Raw genomic sequence first — 20,556 nt, 5'->3', positions numbered from 1 at the left:
CAAAAAACTTTTGAAAAATTCATTTTAGGATACTTTAAAATTGCAAGTTCCTTTACTGCTTTTAAAAAGGATCTCATTTGCAAACATTCCATTTTATTTATTTATTTATTTATTTATTTTGAGACAGAGTCTCACTCTTGTCGCCCAGGCTGGAGTAGAATGGCACTATCTCAGCTCACTGCAACCTCCGCCTCCTGGGTTCAAGAGATTCTCCTGCCTCAGCCTCCCGAGTAACTAGGATTACAGGTGTGCGCCACTACGCCCGGCTAATTTTTTTGGATTTTTAGTAGAGACGGGGTTTTACCATGTTGGTCAGGCTGGTCTCAAACTCCTGACCTCAGGTGATCCAACCACCTCAGCCTCCCAAAGTGCTGGGATCGCAGGCGTGAGCCACCGCACCCATCCCCAAAATTCCATTTTATATACACCGTCGAATCAGAAGGGTATAACCTCACATTTATAAAAACAATAGCAAAATCTGTTAAAAGCTAGGGATAGCTTAAGTGACTTGACACTCAGCAAAACCAAAAATAATACAAATAAAAAGGACAAAGTATATTCCAAACTACCAAGAAAAAGGAAGATAAAATAAATTTGGAAAATAGACACACTGTTCTTCTCTGGGAGATTCTCAATGCTTATTATTAATACATTAAAGACTCCAAGAAATCCGCCAATCAAAAAACAAAACAAAACATTACCACGCGATTTAATATGTTGCTTCCCAAATTTACTGGACCATAGGATCTTTTTTCCTAACACTTATTAACATCCCAACACAAGCTGGTAAACATATCAATTTTATCAGTATATCTGATTAAAAAAAGCATATCAGAATCTTCAATCCTCATTCTTCTGCTTCAACATTGTACAACGTTGAAATAAAATAATCGTTTAGGAAAATTTAACTAGGGCCGGGTAAGGTGGCTCACTCCTGTAATCCCAGCACTTTGGGAGGCTGAGGTGGGTGGATTACCTGAGGTCAGGAGACCAGCCTGGTCAACACGGCGAAACCCCACCTCTACCAAAATGCAAAAATTAGCCAGGTGTGGTGGTACACCCCTGTAATCCCAGCTATTCGGGAGGTTGAACCCCGGAGACGGAGGCTGCAGTGAGCCAAGATCGTGCCGCTGCACTCCAGCCTGGGCGACAGAGCGAGACCACGTCTCAAAAAAAAAAAAAAAAAAAGAAAGGAAGAAGAAAGAAAAACTTAACTAGATAGCAAGTAATCAGAAAGTAAGCTTCCAGATTTTCCCATCTAGTCTAATTTTCACTCCATTTCTCTGCTCAGGAATTTTAGTTCAATGACTAAGATGTAGGAGGAAAATAATGACACTCATCTTATCTTTCAGAATTTACATTAGAGAGAAAATAAATTCTGAACCCTATCCCTAGAATCAGGCAAAACCATGGTATGACTTAAAAGCAGGACCTCAGAAATGCCTCAAATATTCACTTTTTATTTCTTCAATACGTTTCCTCAGCAGTAAAACTCTGTGGAATGGAGACACAAACTATGTGAAAACTCCCAACATTTAGTCTCCACCCTAAAGGTATCTCCCTTATCTGAACCTGATTTCCATATCTATTTATTTATATTTATCATTTTTGAGATGGAGTTTTGCTCTTTTTTGCCCAGGCTGGATTGCAATGGTGCGATCTCGGCTCACTGCAACCTCCACCTCCTGGGTTCAAGCAATTCTCCTGCCTCAGCCTCCCAAGCAGCTGGGATTACAGACGCGTACCACCACGCCCAGCCAATTTTGCATTTTTAGTAGAGATGGAGTTTCACCATGTTGGCCAGGCTAGTCTTGAACTCCTGACCTCAGGTGATCCACCTGCCTCGGTCTCCCAAAGTGCTGGGATTATAGGCGGGAGCCGCCACGCCCAGCGCTGATTTATTTATTTATTTATTTATTTTTTTTTCAGTAAGTACTTCGACTACGTTTTTTTTCCTGGAACATGATGAAATGACCTGCAACCAGAATGTTGAGTACTTGATGAGGCACACCCCTCATCATTCAGGAACAGTTAACTACCAAATGAAGCACACTGGAGATTGACCGGTTTGCAAATTCACTACTTCACAGCTCCAAACTAAATGCAAAACCATTCTACTAAGTAGACACTGCAAAAGTCTGATTCTGAAGTCAGCTCTACTCTAATAATTTCAGTAAGCTATTTATAGGTGTTTCTGTTTTTATGTGGGTTTTTTTAATCTACTCTAAATTTAAACCTGCTCCTCATTTTCAGAAGCTGAAATGAGCATAAAGTTAAATACAGGAAATATATACACTAACGAGTACAATCCACCCCTGTTCAGTTCCTTCGTGTAAAAGGCTGCAAATAAGAAGTCTCCCAGAGAGTTTTCAATTCTCTTATAATGGTACTTCCCTTAAAAAAAAAAAAAAAAAGTGTTCTTTCTTCCAGGGATAAAGTCGGTTGTAAATTTCAATAAGAAAGGTAAGAATACAATTATTTTTACTGGCAATAGCCAAGTTAACACCAATTTTAGAGGATATCAGTCATGTCAGACACGATTCTCAAAATCTCTTTCACTAACACTTAGGTAATAATAAACGACTCTCAAAACATGGAATAAAAGGGCCTACCCTTAATTTTTTAAGGCTCTAGGAAAGATATTTGTTAAACTTTCCATAGCTAGTATTTTTAATGGGTGCACATGCAAGGAATAAATGATATTTTTCATAGTTGGTATTCTAAAGGTGTATACATCCAAGGCATAACTGATATATTTCAGAGCTGGCATTTTTAATGGGTGCACACGCAAATGATAAATTATGTATAACCTATCGCCACAGACATTTGAAGGCCTCTTCCACCAGAGGATCAGGTCTAAGCCCATTAACCAAGTTATTGATTAGCAATGGTTTCTGTTGAGACAAGGGATGGCAGGAAGTATCACGTTTAATGCCACTACCGTGGCTCTAGCTAGCGTCTGTTTTCTACTGGGCCTGCCCGAAAACAAGTAAAATATTTTTTGAAAGATTTTTAGAAAAATGCAAGGTAAGTTCAAGAGACCTCGCCCGAGGTTCCACAGGTTGCCTCACTCACCTGGTGGGCCCTTTTGAAGGCAACCCCCCTCCACACCTCAATTCCCTCAGCCCTCTCCTCCTTTTTCAATAAAGGCGTTTCTCTCCCGTCTCGGTTCCTTCTCCGCGCCAAGGCGCCCGCTGGCCCCCGGCAAAGGGGGCCCGCCTTCCTCTCAGGTGCCTTTCTCCCGGCCGCCACCCCCTCTCCCGCCCGTGGATGCCGGCCCCCGCCCCCGCAGCCACCACTGGACGCCCCTTGCCCATCACCCAGACTTCGCACCCTCCACACTCCCGCTTCCGCCCGTCGCCTTGGGCCTCAGCGGCGCCCGCGCCGCACCCCAGCGCCGCCCGGCAACACGCCCCCCGCTCCCGGCCCCCTTACCACACATGATGCCGGAGACACGGCCCGCGAGGCCAGAGGCGAGTGGCTGGCGGGATCGGGGGTGCACACACGAGCTTCGGTGGGCAATCTGCGGGCTCGGGGACCGGGGTGGCGCCGACACGACTCCCTCGGGGATGCGACGGCCAAGGCAACGAGAGCCTTCTCCGCCTCCCGGGCTCCGCCAGCAACCGCCGCCGGGCCCCGCCCCTCGGCACGCAGCGCGCCGCTGCCGGTAGGCCCCATTGAACCGTTCACGCGCCGCTCACGCGCAAGTCCCGCCTCCCAGCGCTGCCCCGCCCCCCGAGCCCACGCAGGCGCTGGACTGCTGGCGGCGGAGACGTGGCAGTGACTCGTGGCCGCGTCCGCCTAGAGTTCCTGGAGACGCCCGCCCGGGGGCGAGCCGCGGGAGGGACCGAACCGAGAGAGAGGGAGAAACCCAACACCTGGCAGGGAATGACGGAAAGAGAAGGATGGAATTGTTAGCAAAGCAATAGCCCGGGTGCGCGCCCCGTGCGGCCCCAGGCCACACGCGCCAGCACTGCACGAAGCGGGGAAAGAGGAGGAAGAAAGCAGGAAGTCTGAAAAGGGAATCCTGGGGGACATAAGGCTGAAAAAAAATTGCAAAGAATTAGGTTGAGGTGGGAGGAGAGAGATAACAAAATTCTTGACTGCAAAGCCCCAAAGGTCAGCCTCTCTGGTGATAAGCAATTCAATTCCCTGTGTAATATGCTTGGCCCCTAAAAGCCCTCCGCATCCATTGCCTCCATAACCCTCAGTTTATTGTGGAGGGGTAGAGGAGGAATGTAAGGCTCAACTGTCTGACTGAGCCTGGACGTAAGGAACTGCTGGCCCACCTCCTCCCATGGCCCACCTGAGACCGCTGGGAATTCCCTAGCTTTAACAGCCGCGCGTTTCACTTATGAACGATTCAATATGAATTAATGCGCCCAGTCTGACAAGAGAGACTTGATTAGAGAGGGATGATGTTTCTGAGAATTTATTACCTGGGCATTTGCTTTAAACAGCCTTAAATGGTATCTTTAGTCAAATGTAGAGTAATCAGAACTCTATAATGGCTCTAGAGTAGTATTAAAAACGTACATGGCACACAGAATTCCTGGAGTGCTGACTGCTGTTCATATGTCTGGTCTTAGCCGTCCTTCCAGCCCTATACACTCTCAACAGGCTCAACAGGTAGTTCCTCAACTGAGCCAAGATTCTCAAATCTTTTGCACACTTCGGTTACTCTGCATAGAATCCCCACCACGTCTCTGTTTAGATGCTACCTCTTCAGGAAAGCCTTTTTTATCTCCCCCAGACAGACTTGGAGACATGCATTAACCTCTCACTCTTTGAGCTACTCACTGTAAAGAAATATGCTTTGATGTTATGATTTTCTGTATTTTCCCACTGGGCTATAAGTTTCTTGAAGCTAGAACTAGATTTTTCATACCCAACACTTTTAGACCACAGCACAAAGTAAAAGATCAAATTTATTTTGGAATGAGTGAAAAAAAGTCCTATTTTCTTAGCGGAATTAACCTTCTATGGCTGGTTATATGATTAAGTGAACATAAGGCTTTCCGTTTTTCTTACGGGGAAAAGTGCCTTTTTTCACTTGCCTCAGAGAGGCTGAAAAATGTCACATTTAACTAAGCAGAGTATTTCTCACCTAAAAGCCCTTTTGACATTTCAATCCCTTAAACAGGTCCCTAGATCATCCAGAGCAAAGTTAAAAACAAAAACAAAAAACAGTGAGCTTTTTGGTAACAATACATTTCTTAATTCAAGAAACAAAAGACTGTGGATATACATCTAGCCTAAGAACCCTCATCTAAGGCTCTGGTGAGAATTCCGTTGTATTACCTAGAAACCAAGGTATGGTTCCAATGCTTAAGCAACATCTTTGTGCACTGGCAGCAAACCTGTCGATGCCACAAAGAAAATGTCAGCAGTACTACCAGAGTTCTCATGCTCCAACTATAATAATCTATTTAACCCTTTGCTTTCCTCTTCTGCCTGCTACTCCACCACAATGACTATCAATTTATCTTATCCATCTCCACTCAACAAACTATTTTGGAAGATATTTATGAATCAGTTGAGAAGAAGAAACTAGTGTTACAGGTCTTTTAGAATTTGTCTAAATACAAATTTTTAAAAGTTTTCAGTAAAGACTGGAAAGTCCCCAACTCAAAAAAAAAAAGTTAAAAAAAAAAGTAAATAAAAAAATAATTTGACAAAAGAGAAGAAACTTTGAAGGACAGTATTTTCCCAACTCAGCCTTGAAGAACCTCACTAACCCAACACAACAAAGAACCCTTTTTAACCATGTGCCAGTTAAGATACACACTTTGGGTGCCTGACCTCCCTTTATACAGAGCTCTGCCCTAGCTGGACCTTTGGGAATAAGGCCTGAAGGAGAAGAAAATAAATGATCTATGAAGGAAAGGGGACATCTGGGTCTAATTCAAACATCTGAGGGAATGGATTTTCTCTCCTGATCAAAACATCTGAACGACAACAAAAAAAGTAATGATGGCAAGGGGGTGTCATTCACCATCTCTTTATGTAAGTCCATTTCCCTGTTCATAGATTCAGTCCCATTGGATCTGATGGCTGAAGGCCATCAGAGCTTCCAGTTGCCATTACTAACGCAACGAAGAACCTTAATTGAAATAGCTGTAGTCATTTTTATTAACCCTTATGTGAATTCCAGTAATAAACAGCAATAAAATTATTAAAATAAGAATTCCTTTGCATAAGAATATGGGGAGCTGGGGCACATATGTCCTACTTTTTAGGGAGCTTTGTGGAGAAATCTACCCCAATGGACAGAGAAGATGGTAGCAAGTATCAAAGGAAAAAGAAATAGGTTGAGCCCCTGAGGCCTATGAAAATAAATGAGGACAAGAACAAAAGGCACCAATCAAGGCCTCAGAAAGACCCTTTGAGTGAACCACTTTAGCCTCCCACAATTCATCCCACACACTTTGGTTCCAGAGGGACCTGTCAAAAATACAAATGTGATCCAGTTTTTCCTTGCTTCCAATTTCGTGGGTACTTTTCACCCACATGATGAGTACTAGGTTTCCCAATTCAGTGGCAGCACTCCCACAGAAAGAGCTTTCACAGAGCTCTTCCAGGATGCAGCTCTCACAAATTTATTTCTCACAGTCATGGTGAAAGATGTGCCTAGAGGGCAGAGCTTTCACTGACAATAAATAGAAGCCCACTCAAACTAGAGGAAGAAGGGGATTTACTAGCTCACGTAATTGGAAAGAACAGGAATACAAACAGCTTTCAGCACATCTATACCCAGGGACAGAATGTTGCCAGAACTCTTGAACTACCTCTCTGACCTCATGGACAGGGAAATAATCCTCAAATAGCTCTGCAATCACAACTTTATAGCTTGCAGCCCAAAAGGAGAGAGAGGCTATTCCTCCATCCTTACTTTTTATATTCTAGACAAGGATTCTGGCCAGTCCAGTGTGAGTCACATGCCCCACTCCTGTGGCAAAGAAGGCAAGACATTGTGATAGGACAGCTCCACCAGAGCGCTATAGAGTCATACAGCCACATACGGCAAGAGGAAGCAGTTCTTCAAAGAAAAGGGGAAGGTGTTGCTAAAAGAAGAACACCAAGAAGGCACACAAAAAAATATGTCCACCGCATCAAGCAAATATGACCTGATTGCCCCCCAGAAAACCTGAGGCTTGAGGACAAAGGATGCTAACTCCAACTAGAAGTTGTGTCCTCCCCAATACTCCTCTCCAAGGTGGCTCCAAATTTTTCCAGTACGCAGAAGCTGGGGCAGAGTTTTCTAGCTCTGCGAGAAAGAAACTCATTCTACTGCCAAGAAAGTCAACAAATTGAAAACCATGAGATTAACTGGTCCTACCTTTAACCTACTATTTCTGTCCTGTTGGATGTGAACAGAGCCACACTAAGGGGTGGACTATTCAGGGAGCTGCCTAGAACTGAAAGATCACTTGAAACGTAAGGACACAGAAAAAGTACTATTTTCTAGGGTTTCTTTCAAGGGATACAAAAGTTGCTTCTGTATATCCTGTAAGCCCCTAGGGAATAATCACAGATAACACTGATATGGCAAAATGGAGTATATGGCTGGGATTTCCCAAGAGGGGTGTAGATTCCCTCTGGACTGGAAAGCAACTAGCTTCATATTCCTGCATAAAAAAATGGACACACATGTACATACCACTGCTTTTGTATACTGTGGATCTAGACTCTTGCCCACTAGTAAGTACCTATGAAAGCAAGGAAAGCTTCTCTCCTCCCTCAAGTAGGAATACTCAAGAGGGGTATGGGCCCAACTTCCTTAAGGCAGAATAGTGTAGCTATAATGTGCATAGGCCTTGCAGCCAGAATGCCAGAGTTCATGTTCCTAGCTTTTCCACTCAAGTTGCATGGCAATGGACAATGTACTTTTCCTTGTGCCTCCATCTTCCAGTTTACAAAAATGGGGACAATAGGCCGGGCACAGTGGCTCACGCCTGTAATCCCAGCACTTTGGGAGGCCAAGGCGGGTGGATCACTTGAGGTCAGGGACCAGCCTGGCCAATATGGTGAAACCCTGTCTCTACCAAAAATACAAAAATAGTCGGGTGTGGTGGCACATGCCTGTAATTCCAGAAGAATCGCTTGAACTTGGGAGGAGGAGGTTGCAGTGAGCTGAGATGGTGCCACTGCACTCCAGCCTGGACGACAGAGCAAGACTTCGTCTCAAAATAAAAAGGCGGGGACGGTGGGGGGCCGAGGAGGGACAATAGTTAACTATCACATAGGATTAAATGACTTCATAAATGTAAGGTGCTTAGAACAGTGTTTGTGAAAACCTCAGGCTTGAGGACAAAGGATGTTTAATGAATAAATGAACACTGAATGTTCAATGAACATTTGCTATTTTTATGTATGTTGCTCTCATGTGACTATGTCATCCTGCATAGGGCTTCATCCTAATTTTGGTTAGCGAAAAATCCTCAGGCCAGGCGTGGAGGCTCACGCCTGTCATCTCAGCACTTTGGGATGCTGAGGCAGGTGTATCACTTGAGCCTACGAGTTGCAGATCCACCTGAGCAACATGGTAAAATCCCGTCTCTACAAAAAAAAAAAACAAAATACAACGAAAATTAGCTGGGTGTGGTAGCACGCACCTATAGTCCCAACTACTTGGGAGGTGGAGGTGGGAGAATCACTTGAGTCTGGGAAGTCAAGGCTGCAGTGACCCATAATCACGCCACTGCACTCCAGCCTGGGCAATAGAGTGAGACCCTGTCTCAAAAAAAAAAAAAAAAAATTCTCCAAGTGCCTGGCTCTTTTTTTTTTTAATATTTTATTTTTATTTTTTATTTTTATTTTTATTTTTTGAGATGGAGTCTCGCTCTGTTGCCCAGGCTGGAGTGTAGTGGCACGTTCTTGGCTCACTGCAAGCTCCGCCTCCTGGGTTCATGCCATTCTCCTGCCTCCACGCCATTCTCCTGCCTCAGCCTCCCGAGTAGTCCGAGACTACAGGCACCCACCACCATGGCCGGCCAATTTTTTTGTATTTTTAGTAGAGATGGGGTTTCAGCGTGTTAGCCAGGCTGGTCTTGATCTCCTGACCTTGTGATCCACCCGCCTCAGCCTCCCAAAGTGCTGGGATTACAGGCATGAGCCACCGTGCCCGGCCCCTGGCTTACTCTTGACCAATAATCTTAGTTTCAAATACTTATTGAAGCATCCTATATTTACAAAGTGTTTTCAGGATATTTCATGTAAAATAATTTATAAAAGCTGGACATGGTTGTGCATGCCTGTAGTCCTAGCTACTTGGGAGGCTGAGGCAGAAAGATGGCTTGAGCCCAGGAGTTTGAGGCTGCACTGAGCTACGATTGCACCACTGCAACTCCAGCCTGGGCAACAGAGTAAGACCCCATCTCTATTTTAAAAAGAAAAATATAAAATAGATAACAAAATGTTTTATACATTTTGGGGTTTTCTTGTATTTTTTTTAATTTTTGTTTTGGCTAAACACAACTAATAGTGACTATTAGTCTTTCCTTGGGATTAGATAGGGAGAAATTCAGTATAAATATTCCAAAATAAAAACCATTACCTGATTAAACTTAATCTTTGAATAGTGGTTCAATTGATTTAAAAATACATGTTAATTTGTTGTTGTTGTTGTTTGACATGGAGTCTTGCTCTGTCACCGAGGCTGGAGTGCAGTTTCGTGATCTCGGCTCACCGCCACCTCTGCCTCCTGGGTTCCAGCGGTCCTCCTGCCTCTGCCTCCCGAGTATCTGGGATTACAGGCGCCCACCCCCATGCCCAGCTAATTTTTGTATTTTTTTAGTAGAGACAAGGTTTTACCATGTTGGCCAGACTGGTCTCGAACTCCTGACCTCAAGGTGATCCACCCGCCTCAGCCTCCCAAAGTGCTGGAATTACAGGCGTGAGCCACCACGGCCGGCCTGTTTTCATTTTAAGGTTGACATTTGGCAGTTTACCACAAATGAAAAATCGGTAAAAGTATTTACCAAGTCCTCCATCATTTACCAGTCTCTCAGAATGCAGTCAGCTTCGAGTTACAGAATACCTGATAACAGTAACTAAAACAAGAAAAACATTCATCTCACGTCATATAAACTCTGAAAGTGAGTAATTCTTAGTCTGGCCAAAAGGCCAACAATGCCTCAAGGATCCAGACCCCTTTTTTCTCTTTTTTTTTTTTCTGAGACAGTCTTGCTGTCACCCATGGTGGAGTGCAGTGACGTGATCTCGGCTCACTGCAACCTCCACCTCCCAAGCTCAAGTGATTCTCAAGCCTCAGACTCCCTAGTAGCTGGGACTACTAGGTGGCATGTGCCACTGCACCAGGCTAATTTTTGTGTTTTTAAGTAGAGATGGGGTTCCACCATGGTGGCCACACTGGTCTCAAACTCTTGGCCTCAAGTGATCTACCCGCCTGGGCATCCCAAAGTGCTGGGATTATAGGTGTGAGCCACCGTGCAAGGCCAAGGACGATCCACACCCCTTCTTTGCCCTTTGCTTTCCTCAGTGGATCACCTTTTTAGTCATAATTACAAGTTGACTGTCATTGCTTTGAACATCACACTCTACAGTGTACCAAGCAGGAAGAAAAGGAATGGATGGAGGAAAAGAAAAGAGCCTTCTTTCCAGAGATTAACTCACATACACACTCTCTTAACCAGGAAAGACAATCTTTCCAGAATTCTCCAATGGACTTTCTCTTCCAGTTTACTGGCCAGAGCTAGGTCATATGGCTACCCACAGACTAATTATTGGAAAAGAAAAATGGAGTTAAAGTGACTGGTTTAATCATAACTTATCCCCTGGGACTGAGGTGAGACCTACTGAGAGTGCCTTCCTTAACAAGAAGTGAGGGTGTATGTTGGGTAGGCAACCAAGAGTTTCTGTGGCACTCTCTATACTACCACTGCCTACTTGTGCACCATTTTCACTTTATACTCAAGCCATACTTAGCTTCTTGAGGTTCCCAAATACACTTCATGCTTACAATTCTGATTATACTGCTCTTTATGCCTAGAATGTTCTTCCCACACCTTCCTCCTTGTTCTTCATGGCTGTTGCTTTTGTAGAAAATCTTTCCAATACTTTGGCCTCTCAATTGAATAATTTCCTGTTTTTTGTTTGTTTGAGACAGACTCTCGCTCTGTCACCTAGGTTGGAGTGCAATGGCACGATCCCAGCTCACTGCAACCTCCACCTCCCAGGTTCAAGGGATTTTCGTGCCTCAGCCTCCTGAGTAGCTGGGATTACAGGCACATGCCACCTTGCCTGGCTGATTTTTGTATTTTTAGTAGAGACGGGGTTTCATCATTGGCCAGGCTGGTCTCAAATTCCTTACCTCAAGTGATCTGCCCGCCTCAGCCTCCCAAAGTGTTGGGATTACAGGCATGAGCCACTGTGCCAAGCCAATTTCCTCTCTTCTAATAAACTAATCCTCCACCCAATTCAGCTACTTATTTCATGGCCACATACAAGATCTGCCATTACTTGCATCTCATCCACAATGTCAATTTCCTGTAGCTTCAACTAAAAGGCAGGTTAAGTTGCCTTGCTTATGAAGCAATTCCCAGTGTCTAAATTACATGATATCTCAAGGAATGAATTCTCCAACCCTACTATTTGGTTCAGTGAACCAAAGGATAAAAGTAAAAATTTCAATTCCCAGCACTCACAACTGCTAGAGTTCTTCCTGTTTCCATCACTATCTTAATCTCCTTATTTTGAGGGACTAGAATTCCAGAGATGCAATGTATCATTACTATTTTTCCCATCTTTCCTTTCCCTGTATTTTCTGTTAACTGCAGTCTCTGAATTACTATAGAAAAATGAGAGAGAAGGCTAAATCACTCTTTTGGCTACCTGAAAAAGCAGTACCCCTAGAGTAGAAAGATAACGGTGCACATTTCTGGCATGGTACAGATTTTGGATCTCTGAGTCAGAAGCCAGTGGAAGGACCAAAGCAGCTTCTTCTCTTTTCTTCAGCAATTCTGATTGATAAGGTAAAGGCTGGGCATGCTGAGGCAGTTTTTCTAATTCGGCCATCTCCATCTTAAACAATAGAAACTGTGTCCAGATTCTGGAAGTTAGTTTTCAAGTTTTTCGCTTTTTTTTTTTTTTTTTGAGATGGAGTCTCGCTCTGTCCCCCAGGCTGGAGTGCAGTGGCGCAATCTCAGCTCACTGCCACCTCCGCCTCCCGGGTTCAAGCAATTCTCCTGCCTCAGCCTCCTAAGTAGCTGGGATTACAGGCGCGTGCCTCCGCACCCGGCTAATTTTTGTATTTTTAGTGGAGACGGGGTTTCACCATGTTGTTCAGGCTGGTCTCTAACTCCTGACCTTGTGATCCACCCGCCTCGGCCTCCCAAAGTGCTGGGATTATAGGCATTAGCCACCATACCAGGCCATTTTTGGGTTTTTTTTTGGTCTTAAGCAGTTCTTTGCCACTTAATTGGGGGCTAGTAGCCAGATACCATTTTTAAAACAGAATTGTTTAGCTGTTTCTTAAGCTAAAAACTTCAGTAAAAATAGTTTTAGATATTTCACAAAAAGCCATTTTAGAATATTCTAAAAAGCATTCTGTTTCTTCCTGTATGGAAAAAAGTAAATAAATTAGATGGGGGGAAATGTATTTTAAACTCCTTCACACATATGCAAAGAAGGAGCCATGGGAAATGAGGAACAAAAATAAAAATATCCTTGGATAAAATCCACGTGTACAGAAGATGATTCAAGAGGTTATAAATAACTCATATGAGGTAAAGCAAACATGCAATATTTATATATCATTCTCTGAAGAAAGAGCATATTTTATTAATCTTCAAGTTCCTCAGCATATTAATAAAAGCTTGATATATATTATCAACAAGTCTGACTGTTATGCCCAAAGAAAATCCAGATTATTTTAAGGTGAGTTTGCTTCTTTTTCATCTGATTCATCATCCATAACCTAAAATCAAAAAACAAAGACAATTTAAGAATTAAGAAAATGATTAGATTTTGCTATTTTCCTGATTTTAATATTACTTCTTTACCTGATAAACTCTATAATGAGGCATGACAAGCCAGTAAGGATAAATCTATCAACAGCCCCAAAGAACAAGGTTTGAATCATAACCTGGTATCCTAAAAACATAAAAGCAACCCCGTCTCTACTGAAAATACACAAAAAATTAGCCAGGTGGGCGCCTGTAGTCCCAGCTACTCAGGAGGCTGAGGCAGGAGGATGGCGTGAACCTGGGAAGCAGAGCTTGCAGTGAGCCAAGATCGCGCCACTGCACTCCAGCCTGGGCAACACAGCAAGACTCTGTCTCAAAAAAAATAAAATAAAATAAAAGCAAATTAAATATTTGGAAATTAATTAAAGCCTTGATCACTTCTCCTTGTCTCAAAGAGGCTACCCATAGCAGAGTCTCAGCTGGGCAGAAAAGACTATAAATAATTAACTGGGGCCAGGCGCGGTGGCTCACGCCTGTAATCCCAGCACTTTGGGAGGCCGAGGCAGGCAGATCACGAAGTCAGGAGATCAAGACCATCCTAGCTAACACAGTGAAACCCCATCTCTACTAAAATTACAAAAAATTAGCCGGGCGTGGTGGTGGGCGTCTGTAGTCCCAGCTACTCAGGAGGCTGAGGCAGGAGAATGGCGTGAACCGGGGAGGTGGAGGTTGCAGTGAGCCAAGTGCCACTGCACTCCAGCCTGGTGACAGAGCAAGACTCCGTTTCAAAAAAAAAAAAAAAAAATTAACTGGTATTCTCTAGCCATAAGACTAATATAAATGACTTTTTCTTTTCTTCAAAACCATCTTATTTCCTTAAATATATTCTGTGAAGCTATACCCAATTGTTATTATAAAAACATTTATTTTTATTAAAATGAATCCCCAAGGAAAGTAAAAAACAAAACAAAACCACCATATTAGGAACTAATTATTTTAGTCTTACTGAGATAAAAGATCATTTTAAGCCTCAGGAAAATGTTACAACAGCTATTATCTTTCCAAGAGTTAATGTATTACTAAGATAACAGACTAACTCCATTGGAGAAGGAAAAAGTTACATAAACCTAAGAATGTTTTTTTCTCCTCACCACACCTACTACAATTAGATGCCAATTCAAGTTTCTAATCTGAAGGCCAATTCATCACCCCACCCTGGACAAATGAATAAAAATGTTCCTCAGTCAATCCACCAAAGTATCAACTAACGTAATTTTTTAAGGCATATAGATGATAATGGAACAAAATAAGGTTTTTAAAAAAAAAACTACGCCAGGCACAGCGGCTCGCGCCTGTAATCCCAGCACTTTGGGAGGCTGAGGTGGGTGGATCATCTGAGGTCAAGAGTTCAAGACCAGCCTGGTCAACATGGCGAAACCCCCATCTCTACTAAAAATATAAAAATTAGCCAGGCGTGGTGGTGCGTGCCTGTAATCCCAGCTACCTGGGAAGCTAAGGCAGGAGAATCATTTAAACTCAGGAAGTAGAGGCTGCAGTGAGCCAAGATCGTGCCATTGTACTCCAGCCTGGGCAACAAGAGTGAAACTACGTCTCAAAAAAAAAAAAAAAAAAAAAAAAATCTAGATTCTGGCTCTGATCTGAGACAATCAATAGAAAAAGAATTCTTTCATAGGATATCTTTTCGGTTGAGTAAAAATTGGTATTTATTTCCAAGAAATTAATATTTTACATCCAATTTCAACAATACCCAATCCAAAAAATTTTGTCAACCAACTCATATTTTAGGCAGAATTATTCCTTAATTTGGAATAATATTCCCAAATACTTAATACAAAGCATGTATAGGACATTTGTAAGGCACACAGCTAGTTGTTGCAGAGGAACACAAAGACTTGGATATGATTTCAAGTCTCTTAGGGAGCTTCCACATAAACATAAAGCTAAAACAGATACAGAAAGCTACATAAACATAAAGCCAAAACAGAAGCTTTGGACCTGTCAAAGAAGAACTTAATTCCAAGTGGGGGACAGATAAAAACTTCAAAGAGGAGATGTCATGTACTGGACCAAAACGATGGTGTGGAGGCTAAAGCAACTCCATCTTGGATGCTAATCTGCCACATCGACTAACCTCAGTTCTAGGAATGCCTCTAAGATTTCTACTTAATTCTGCCTTTAGGTCAAAATAACCTTGATGTTATCCTAAACAAACACATACTTAGCATAAATCTTGCCCTTAAGCAAATTATAGGCTATTAGGCAAATAGCATTCTTGTCTTTCCAGAGGGGCTGACTTCAATTGTCCTACACATATCTTCTGAAGCACATATACCCATTCCTCCTGGTATATAAGCCCTGAGTCTAGGGGGTAACAATGCGGGAATCCATCATCTTGCAGCTGCCCGATAAATGGCTTCTGTTCCTCAGTCCCTATTAAATGTTTCTTTCTGACCAACTGGATTTGCCAGCCTCTGTCTTCAGCCTCTCAGCTCTCTAAGACTTTGGGGATAGGTCTATATAGACCTGCTCACTGTGGAACAGATCAATTTTAATACTACCCAAGGATGAGTGATTCCCAATGGAGCCCTTAAGGGCACAGATTTACCTGAGGTGGTCAGGCGCGGTGGCTCATGCCCGTAATCCTAGCACTCTGGGAGGCCGAGGCAGGCAAATTACCTGAGCTCAGGAGTTTGAAACCAGCCTGGGCAACATGATGAAACCCCGTCTCTACTAAAATACAAAATACAAAAAATGGTGGCATGTGCCTGTAATCCCAGCTACTCATGAGGCTGAGGGATGGGAACTGCTTCAATCTGGGAGGTGGAGGTTGCAGTGAGCCGAGATATCGTGTCACTGCACTCCAGCCTGGGCAACAGAACAAGATTCTGTCTCAAAAAAAAAAGAATGAATTACCTGAAATTCTGTGGGTTGGAAATTTCTAATTTCCACACATCCCTTCACTCCTTGATAATCTCTCTCCATAAGGCCATGCTTTTTGGTTGAGAATCACTGCAGTGAGAGTCATTATTACTGATGACAAGGTACTGTGTTATACTCCTTAGGTATGTTGGCAAAAAAAAAAAAATGTTGATATTGTGCTACACATAAAGCTCTAGAATTCTACTCAATATAACGACAAACTATGATTTCTTAATGGGCTTCTTGCTTGCATATTTAAGAATACCTAGATTAGGCCAGTTGTGTTAATCCTTAATCCCAGCATTTTGGGAGGATCACCTGAGGCCAGGAATTCAAGACCAGTATGGGCAACATAGCAAGACCCCGTCTCTACAAAAAAAAAAAAAATTGGTAAATATGATGTAGTAGAGTTCTTCCACTAAAGATTTCTAAATCTCATCTATAAAACACTGCGTTACATTTTAAACCTTTTTCATAACTTTTGTGCAATCAGGGCAGCAATATGCCCTCTGAGTCTCTATAGCCTTGTGTGCAAAATGGGAATGACTTAATGCACTGTGTTATTAGAAGATGAAATGAGCAAAAATGCCTGGTACATAGTCGGTTCTCATAACACTAAAGTTACTTCATTTTTTTTTTTTTTTTTTGACGGAGTTTCACTCTTGTTGCCCAGGCTGGAGTGCCATGGCGCAATCTCGGCTCACCGCAACCTCTGCCTCCCAGGTTCAAGCAATTCTCCTGCCTCAGCCTCCCGAGTAGCTGTGATTACAGGCATCTGCCACCACGCCCAGCTAATTTTGTATTTTTTAGTATAGACGGGGTTTTCTCCATGTTGGTCAGGCTGGTCTGGAACTCCCAACTTCAGATGATCCGCCCACCTCAGCCTCCCAAATTGCTGGGATTACAGGTGTGAGCCACTGCGCCTGGCCCAAAGTTACTTCTAAAATAAGAGACTTCAAGTCTGATAAAAATTGCAACACAAAAATCTAGCCCTTGAAGAAAAAGCTAGGTCATGAACTTCTTTTCAAATACTTGCCTTAACATCTATTTCCAGCCTTTGTATCTACAAAGAAAAAGAAAAAACGAAAAAAATCTAGACTGTCATATAATATTGGCATACCTGTTCTACGCCTTCTACCTCCGGAATATAAAACTGCAGCATGTTCTGAATTCCATTTTTCAGAGTAATGATTGAACTAGGGCAGCTGGTACAAGAACCCTGGAGTTTCAGCTGTACGATGCCATCTTCAAAGCCTTTGTAGATTACATCCCCTCCATCTTCCTGCACAGTTGGCCTGTGAGGTCAAAGAATATTTATGACATATTCTTTAAAATACAAGTTTTCATTGAAAAAATTTAATACAGCTCAGAGCTTACATTTTATATTAGTAAAATTCACAAAGTTAAAGCTACTTTTATAATACAGAATAATAACTGTGGCTAAGTTCTATTTATAATTAAAATTTTTTTTTTTTACTCTCAGGTAAAATACCAAAATTCACTCACACAAATATTTCCTCCACTTACCACATTTGATCTTGCTTACTAATATCTTTTTAAGGCTGGGCATGGTGGCTCACACCTATAATCCCAGCAATTTGAGAGGCCAAGGTAGGAGGACTGCTTGAGCCCAGGAGTTGGAAGCTGCAGTAAGCTATTATCACACCACTGCACTCCAGCCTGGGTGACACAGAGAGACCCTGTCTCTAAAGAAATTTTTTTTTTAAATAAAACAATATTTTAAAGCACTTAAGATTTCAAATTTCCTAATAATTATTGTGATTACCTAAAATATACTCAGTCACTTCTTTTGAGTGAAGGAAAAGGGAGACTGTCACATGCTGGCTTCATTTTCAGGTAAACTTTTCATTGGAATACAACATTAATACAGAAAAATGCTTAAATCATGTATGTACAGTTCAGTAAGTTTTCACAAAGTGAACACACATTTATAACCACCCAAACCAAGAAACACCACCAAACCTTCAGAAGTCCCCTTTGGGCTCCTTCCAATCACTCCCCACAACCAAAATGCAGCCATTATTCTAATTCATATCACCACTGATGAGTTTTGCCAGTCTCTGAACTTTGTAATTTACAAATACAAATTCTATTTATAAATCACATAGAATTACTCTTTTGTATCTGGCTTCCTATGCTCTTTGTGAGATTCATCTATGTTGCTGAGTATAGTACTAGGTCATTTACTCTCACTGCTGCATAGTATTCCATTAAGCAAATATACCAGAATTTATTTATCCATTCCACTGTTGACAGACATTGAGGTTAATACTAGGTTTTGGCTTTTACAAATAGTGCAGTTATAAAGATTCTTAGAAATGTCTTTTGGTATGCATATATATTACTACTGGGAATATACCTGAAAGTGAAATTGCTGAATAAAGAGTATGAATATGTTGAGATTTAATAAACACTGCCATATAGTTTTCCAGTTATATAAACTTACATTCCCACCAGCAGTGTATGAGAGTTTCTGTTGCTCCACATCCTCACCAACAATTGGTGTTGTCAGTCTTAACAGTTTTAACTATTCTACTGGATTTGTATTAATATTTAATTGTGGTTTGAATATTCATAATAACTAATGAGATTAAGCATTTTTTCTTGTTTAGTGGCTACTTGATTATTTTTTTCCTTTTTTTTTTTTTGGAGACAAGAGTCTCACTCTGTTGCCCAGGCTGGAGTGCAATGGCACAATCTCAGCTCACTGCAACCTCTGCCTTCCGGGTACAGGTGATTCTCCTGCCGCAGCCTCCCAGATAGCTGGGATTACAGGCATGCACAAATACCCCCGGCTAATTTTTTGTATTTTTAGTAGAGACAGGGTTTCACCATGTTGGCCAGGCTGATGTTGAACTCCTGACCTCAGGTGATCCGCTCACCTCAGCCTCCCAAAGTGCTGGGATTATGGGTGTGAGCCACTGCACCCAGCCACTATTTGATTATCTTTTGCGAAGTACCTGCTCCAGTCTCTGATTGTCTTTTTCTTACTAATTTGTACAAGTTATTTATATATTCTGTTATATAAACACTGTAAATATCTTCTAATCTGTACATTGCCTTTTGACTGTAAATGGCACTTTTCAACAGTCTCGCTTTGTCACATAGGCTGGAATACAGTGGCATGATCACAGCTCACTCACTGCTACCTAAAACTCCTAGGGTCAAGGGAGCCTCCCCTGCCTCAGCCTCTTAAGTAGTTGGAATTACAGGCACAAGCCACTGTGCCCAGCCAATGGCATCTTCTGATGAAGAGAGAGTCACAATTTTACTGTAGTCCAATTTATATGTATTTTCCTTGATTTTTATCTTATATATATATATATTTTTTGAGACGGAGTTTCACTCTTGTTGCCCAGGCTGGAATGCAATGGCACGATCTCGGCTCACTGCAATCTCCGCCTCCTGGGTTCAAGGGATTCTCCTGCCTCAGCCTCCCGAGTAGCTGGGATTACAGGCGCCCGCCACCATGCCCGGCTAATTTTTTATTTTTTTAGTAGACACAAGGTTTCTCCATGTTGGTGAGGGTGGTCTCGAACCCCCAACCTCAGGTGATCCACTCGCCTCGGCCTCTCAAAGTGCTGGGATTACAGGTGTAAGCCACCGTGCCCAGTCTTCATCTGATTTCTTGTGTCCCGTTGGGAAAAAAAAAAAATTGCCTACCTGAAGGTCATACAAATATTCTATTTCTTTCCTTTTCTCTTCTCTTTTCTTTTCCCCTCCCTCCCTCCCTCCTTCCTTCTCTTCCTTCCTCCCTCCCTCCCTCCCTCTCTCTTTCTCTTTCTCACTCTCTTTCATTGTAGAGATGGGGTCTCACTATGTTGCCCAGGCTGGTCTCAAACTCCTGGGCTCAAGCAATCTGCCACCTCGGCCTCCCAAAATGCTAGGATTACACGCATGAGCCACCATGCTTGGCCCCTATATCTCTTCTAAGTGCTCTATACTTGATTTTGTTTGTTTTTTCACATCCAATTTGACAACCTTATTTTTGTTCATCAAACTACCGTCATTTAAATGCCAATACTTTTGTGTTTATATTACCATTTACTGTTTCCTATTTTGCATTATTTTGGATTGATGAAGTATTTTTTATTCTATTTCTCCCCTCCATAGGTTTGATTCCTTTTTTTTTCTTTTTTTGGGTGAGACAGGGTCTTGTTCTGTCTCCTTGACCAGAGTGCAATGGTGTGATCACAGCCCACTGCAGCCTCAACCTCCCAAGCTCAAGCAATCTTCCTGCCTCACGAACAGCTGAGACTACAGGTGCACACCACCACACCCAGCTAATTTTTTAATTTTTTGTAGAGACAAGGTCTCACTATGTTGCCAGGGTGGTTTCTTAACTTCTGAGCTCAAGCAATCCTCCTACCTCAGCCTCCCAAAGTGCTGGAATTATAGGGGTGAGCACCATGCCCATCGTCTCATGCTTCTTTCCTGTATCTTCTCTTCTCTCCCTGTGCTTCAGGCTGAACATTTTCTACTGACTTAAATTCCAGTATACTAATCTCTTCAACTATGTCCAATCTAATGTTAACCTAATCTAATGAGTTCTTAAGTTCAGTTATTATAATTTTAGTTCCAGGGTTACTTTTTTTTTTTGAGATAGAGTCTCACTCTCTCGCCCAGGCTGGAGTGCAGTGGTGCAATCTTGGCTCACTGCAAGCTCCGC

At 42.5% G+C, this 20,556-nt stretch overlaps 2 protein-coding genes across 6 annotated transcripts in view; both read right to left on the bottom strand.

The window, feature by feature from the left end:
* The window catches only part of GFPT1 (glutamine--fructose-6-phosphate transaminase 1), a 62,235-nt gene extending 58,554 nt beyond the window's left edge, over positions 1–3,681 (bottom strand). For 2 of the 3 annotated variants that reach the window (XM_054474108.2, XM_063648644.1), the window contains exon 1: positions 3,436–3,681. In XM_054474108.2, coding sequence (XP_054330083.1) covers positions 3,436–3,442 — 7 coding nt within the window. In that variant the 5' untranslated portion in view covers positions 3,443–3,681. The remainder of the gene's footprint in view (positions 1–3,435) is intronic. The other variant, XM_063648643.1, reaches the window with a different exon arrangement.
* A 9,092-nt stretch (positions 3,682–12,773) lies between these two features.
* Positions 12,774–20,556, bottom strand: part of NFU1 (NFU1 iron-sulfur cluster scaffold) — a 41,903-nt gene continuing 34,120 nt past the window's right edge. For all 3 annotated transcript variants that reach the window (XM_054476325.2, XM_063648610.1, XM_063648611.1), the window contains 2 exons: positions 16,987–17,161; positions 12,774–12,937 (listed from right to left, as the gene is read on the bottom strand). In XM_054476325.2, coding sequence (XP_054332300.1) covers positions 12,893–12,937; positions 16,987–17,161 — 220 coding nt within the window. In that variant the 3' untranslated portion in view covers positions 12,774–12,892. The remainder of the gene's footprint in view (positions 12,938–16,986; positions 17,162–20,556) is intronic.

Source organism: Pongo pygmaeus, chromosome 12 (genome assembly GCF_028885625.2).
Source record: "Pongo pygmaeus isolate AG05252 chromosome 12, NHGRI_mPonPyg2-v2.0_pri, whole genome shotgun sequence".
In the NCBI taxonomy this organism is placed as follows: Eukaryota; Metazoa; Chordata; class Mammalia; order Primates; family Hominidae; genus Pongo; species Pongo pygmaeus.
The sequence above is the reverse complement of the archived record's forward strand: the minus strand, read 5'-3'. Positions and strand labels throughout refer to the sequence as shown.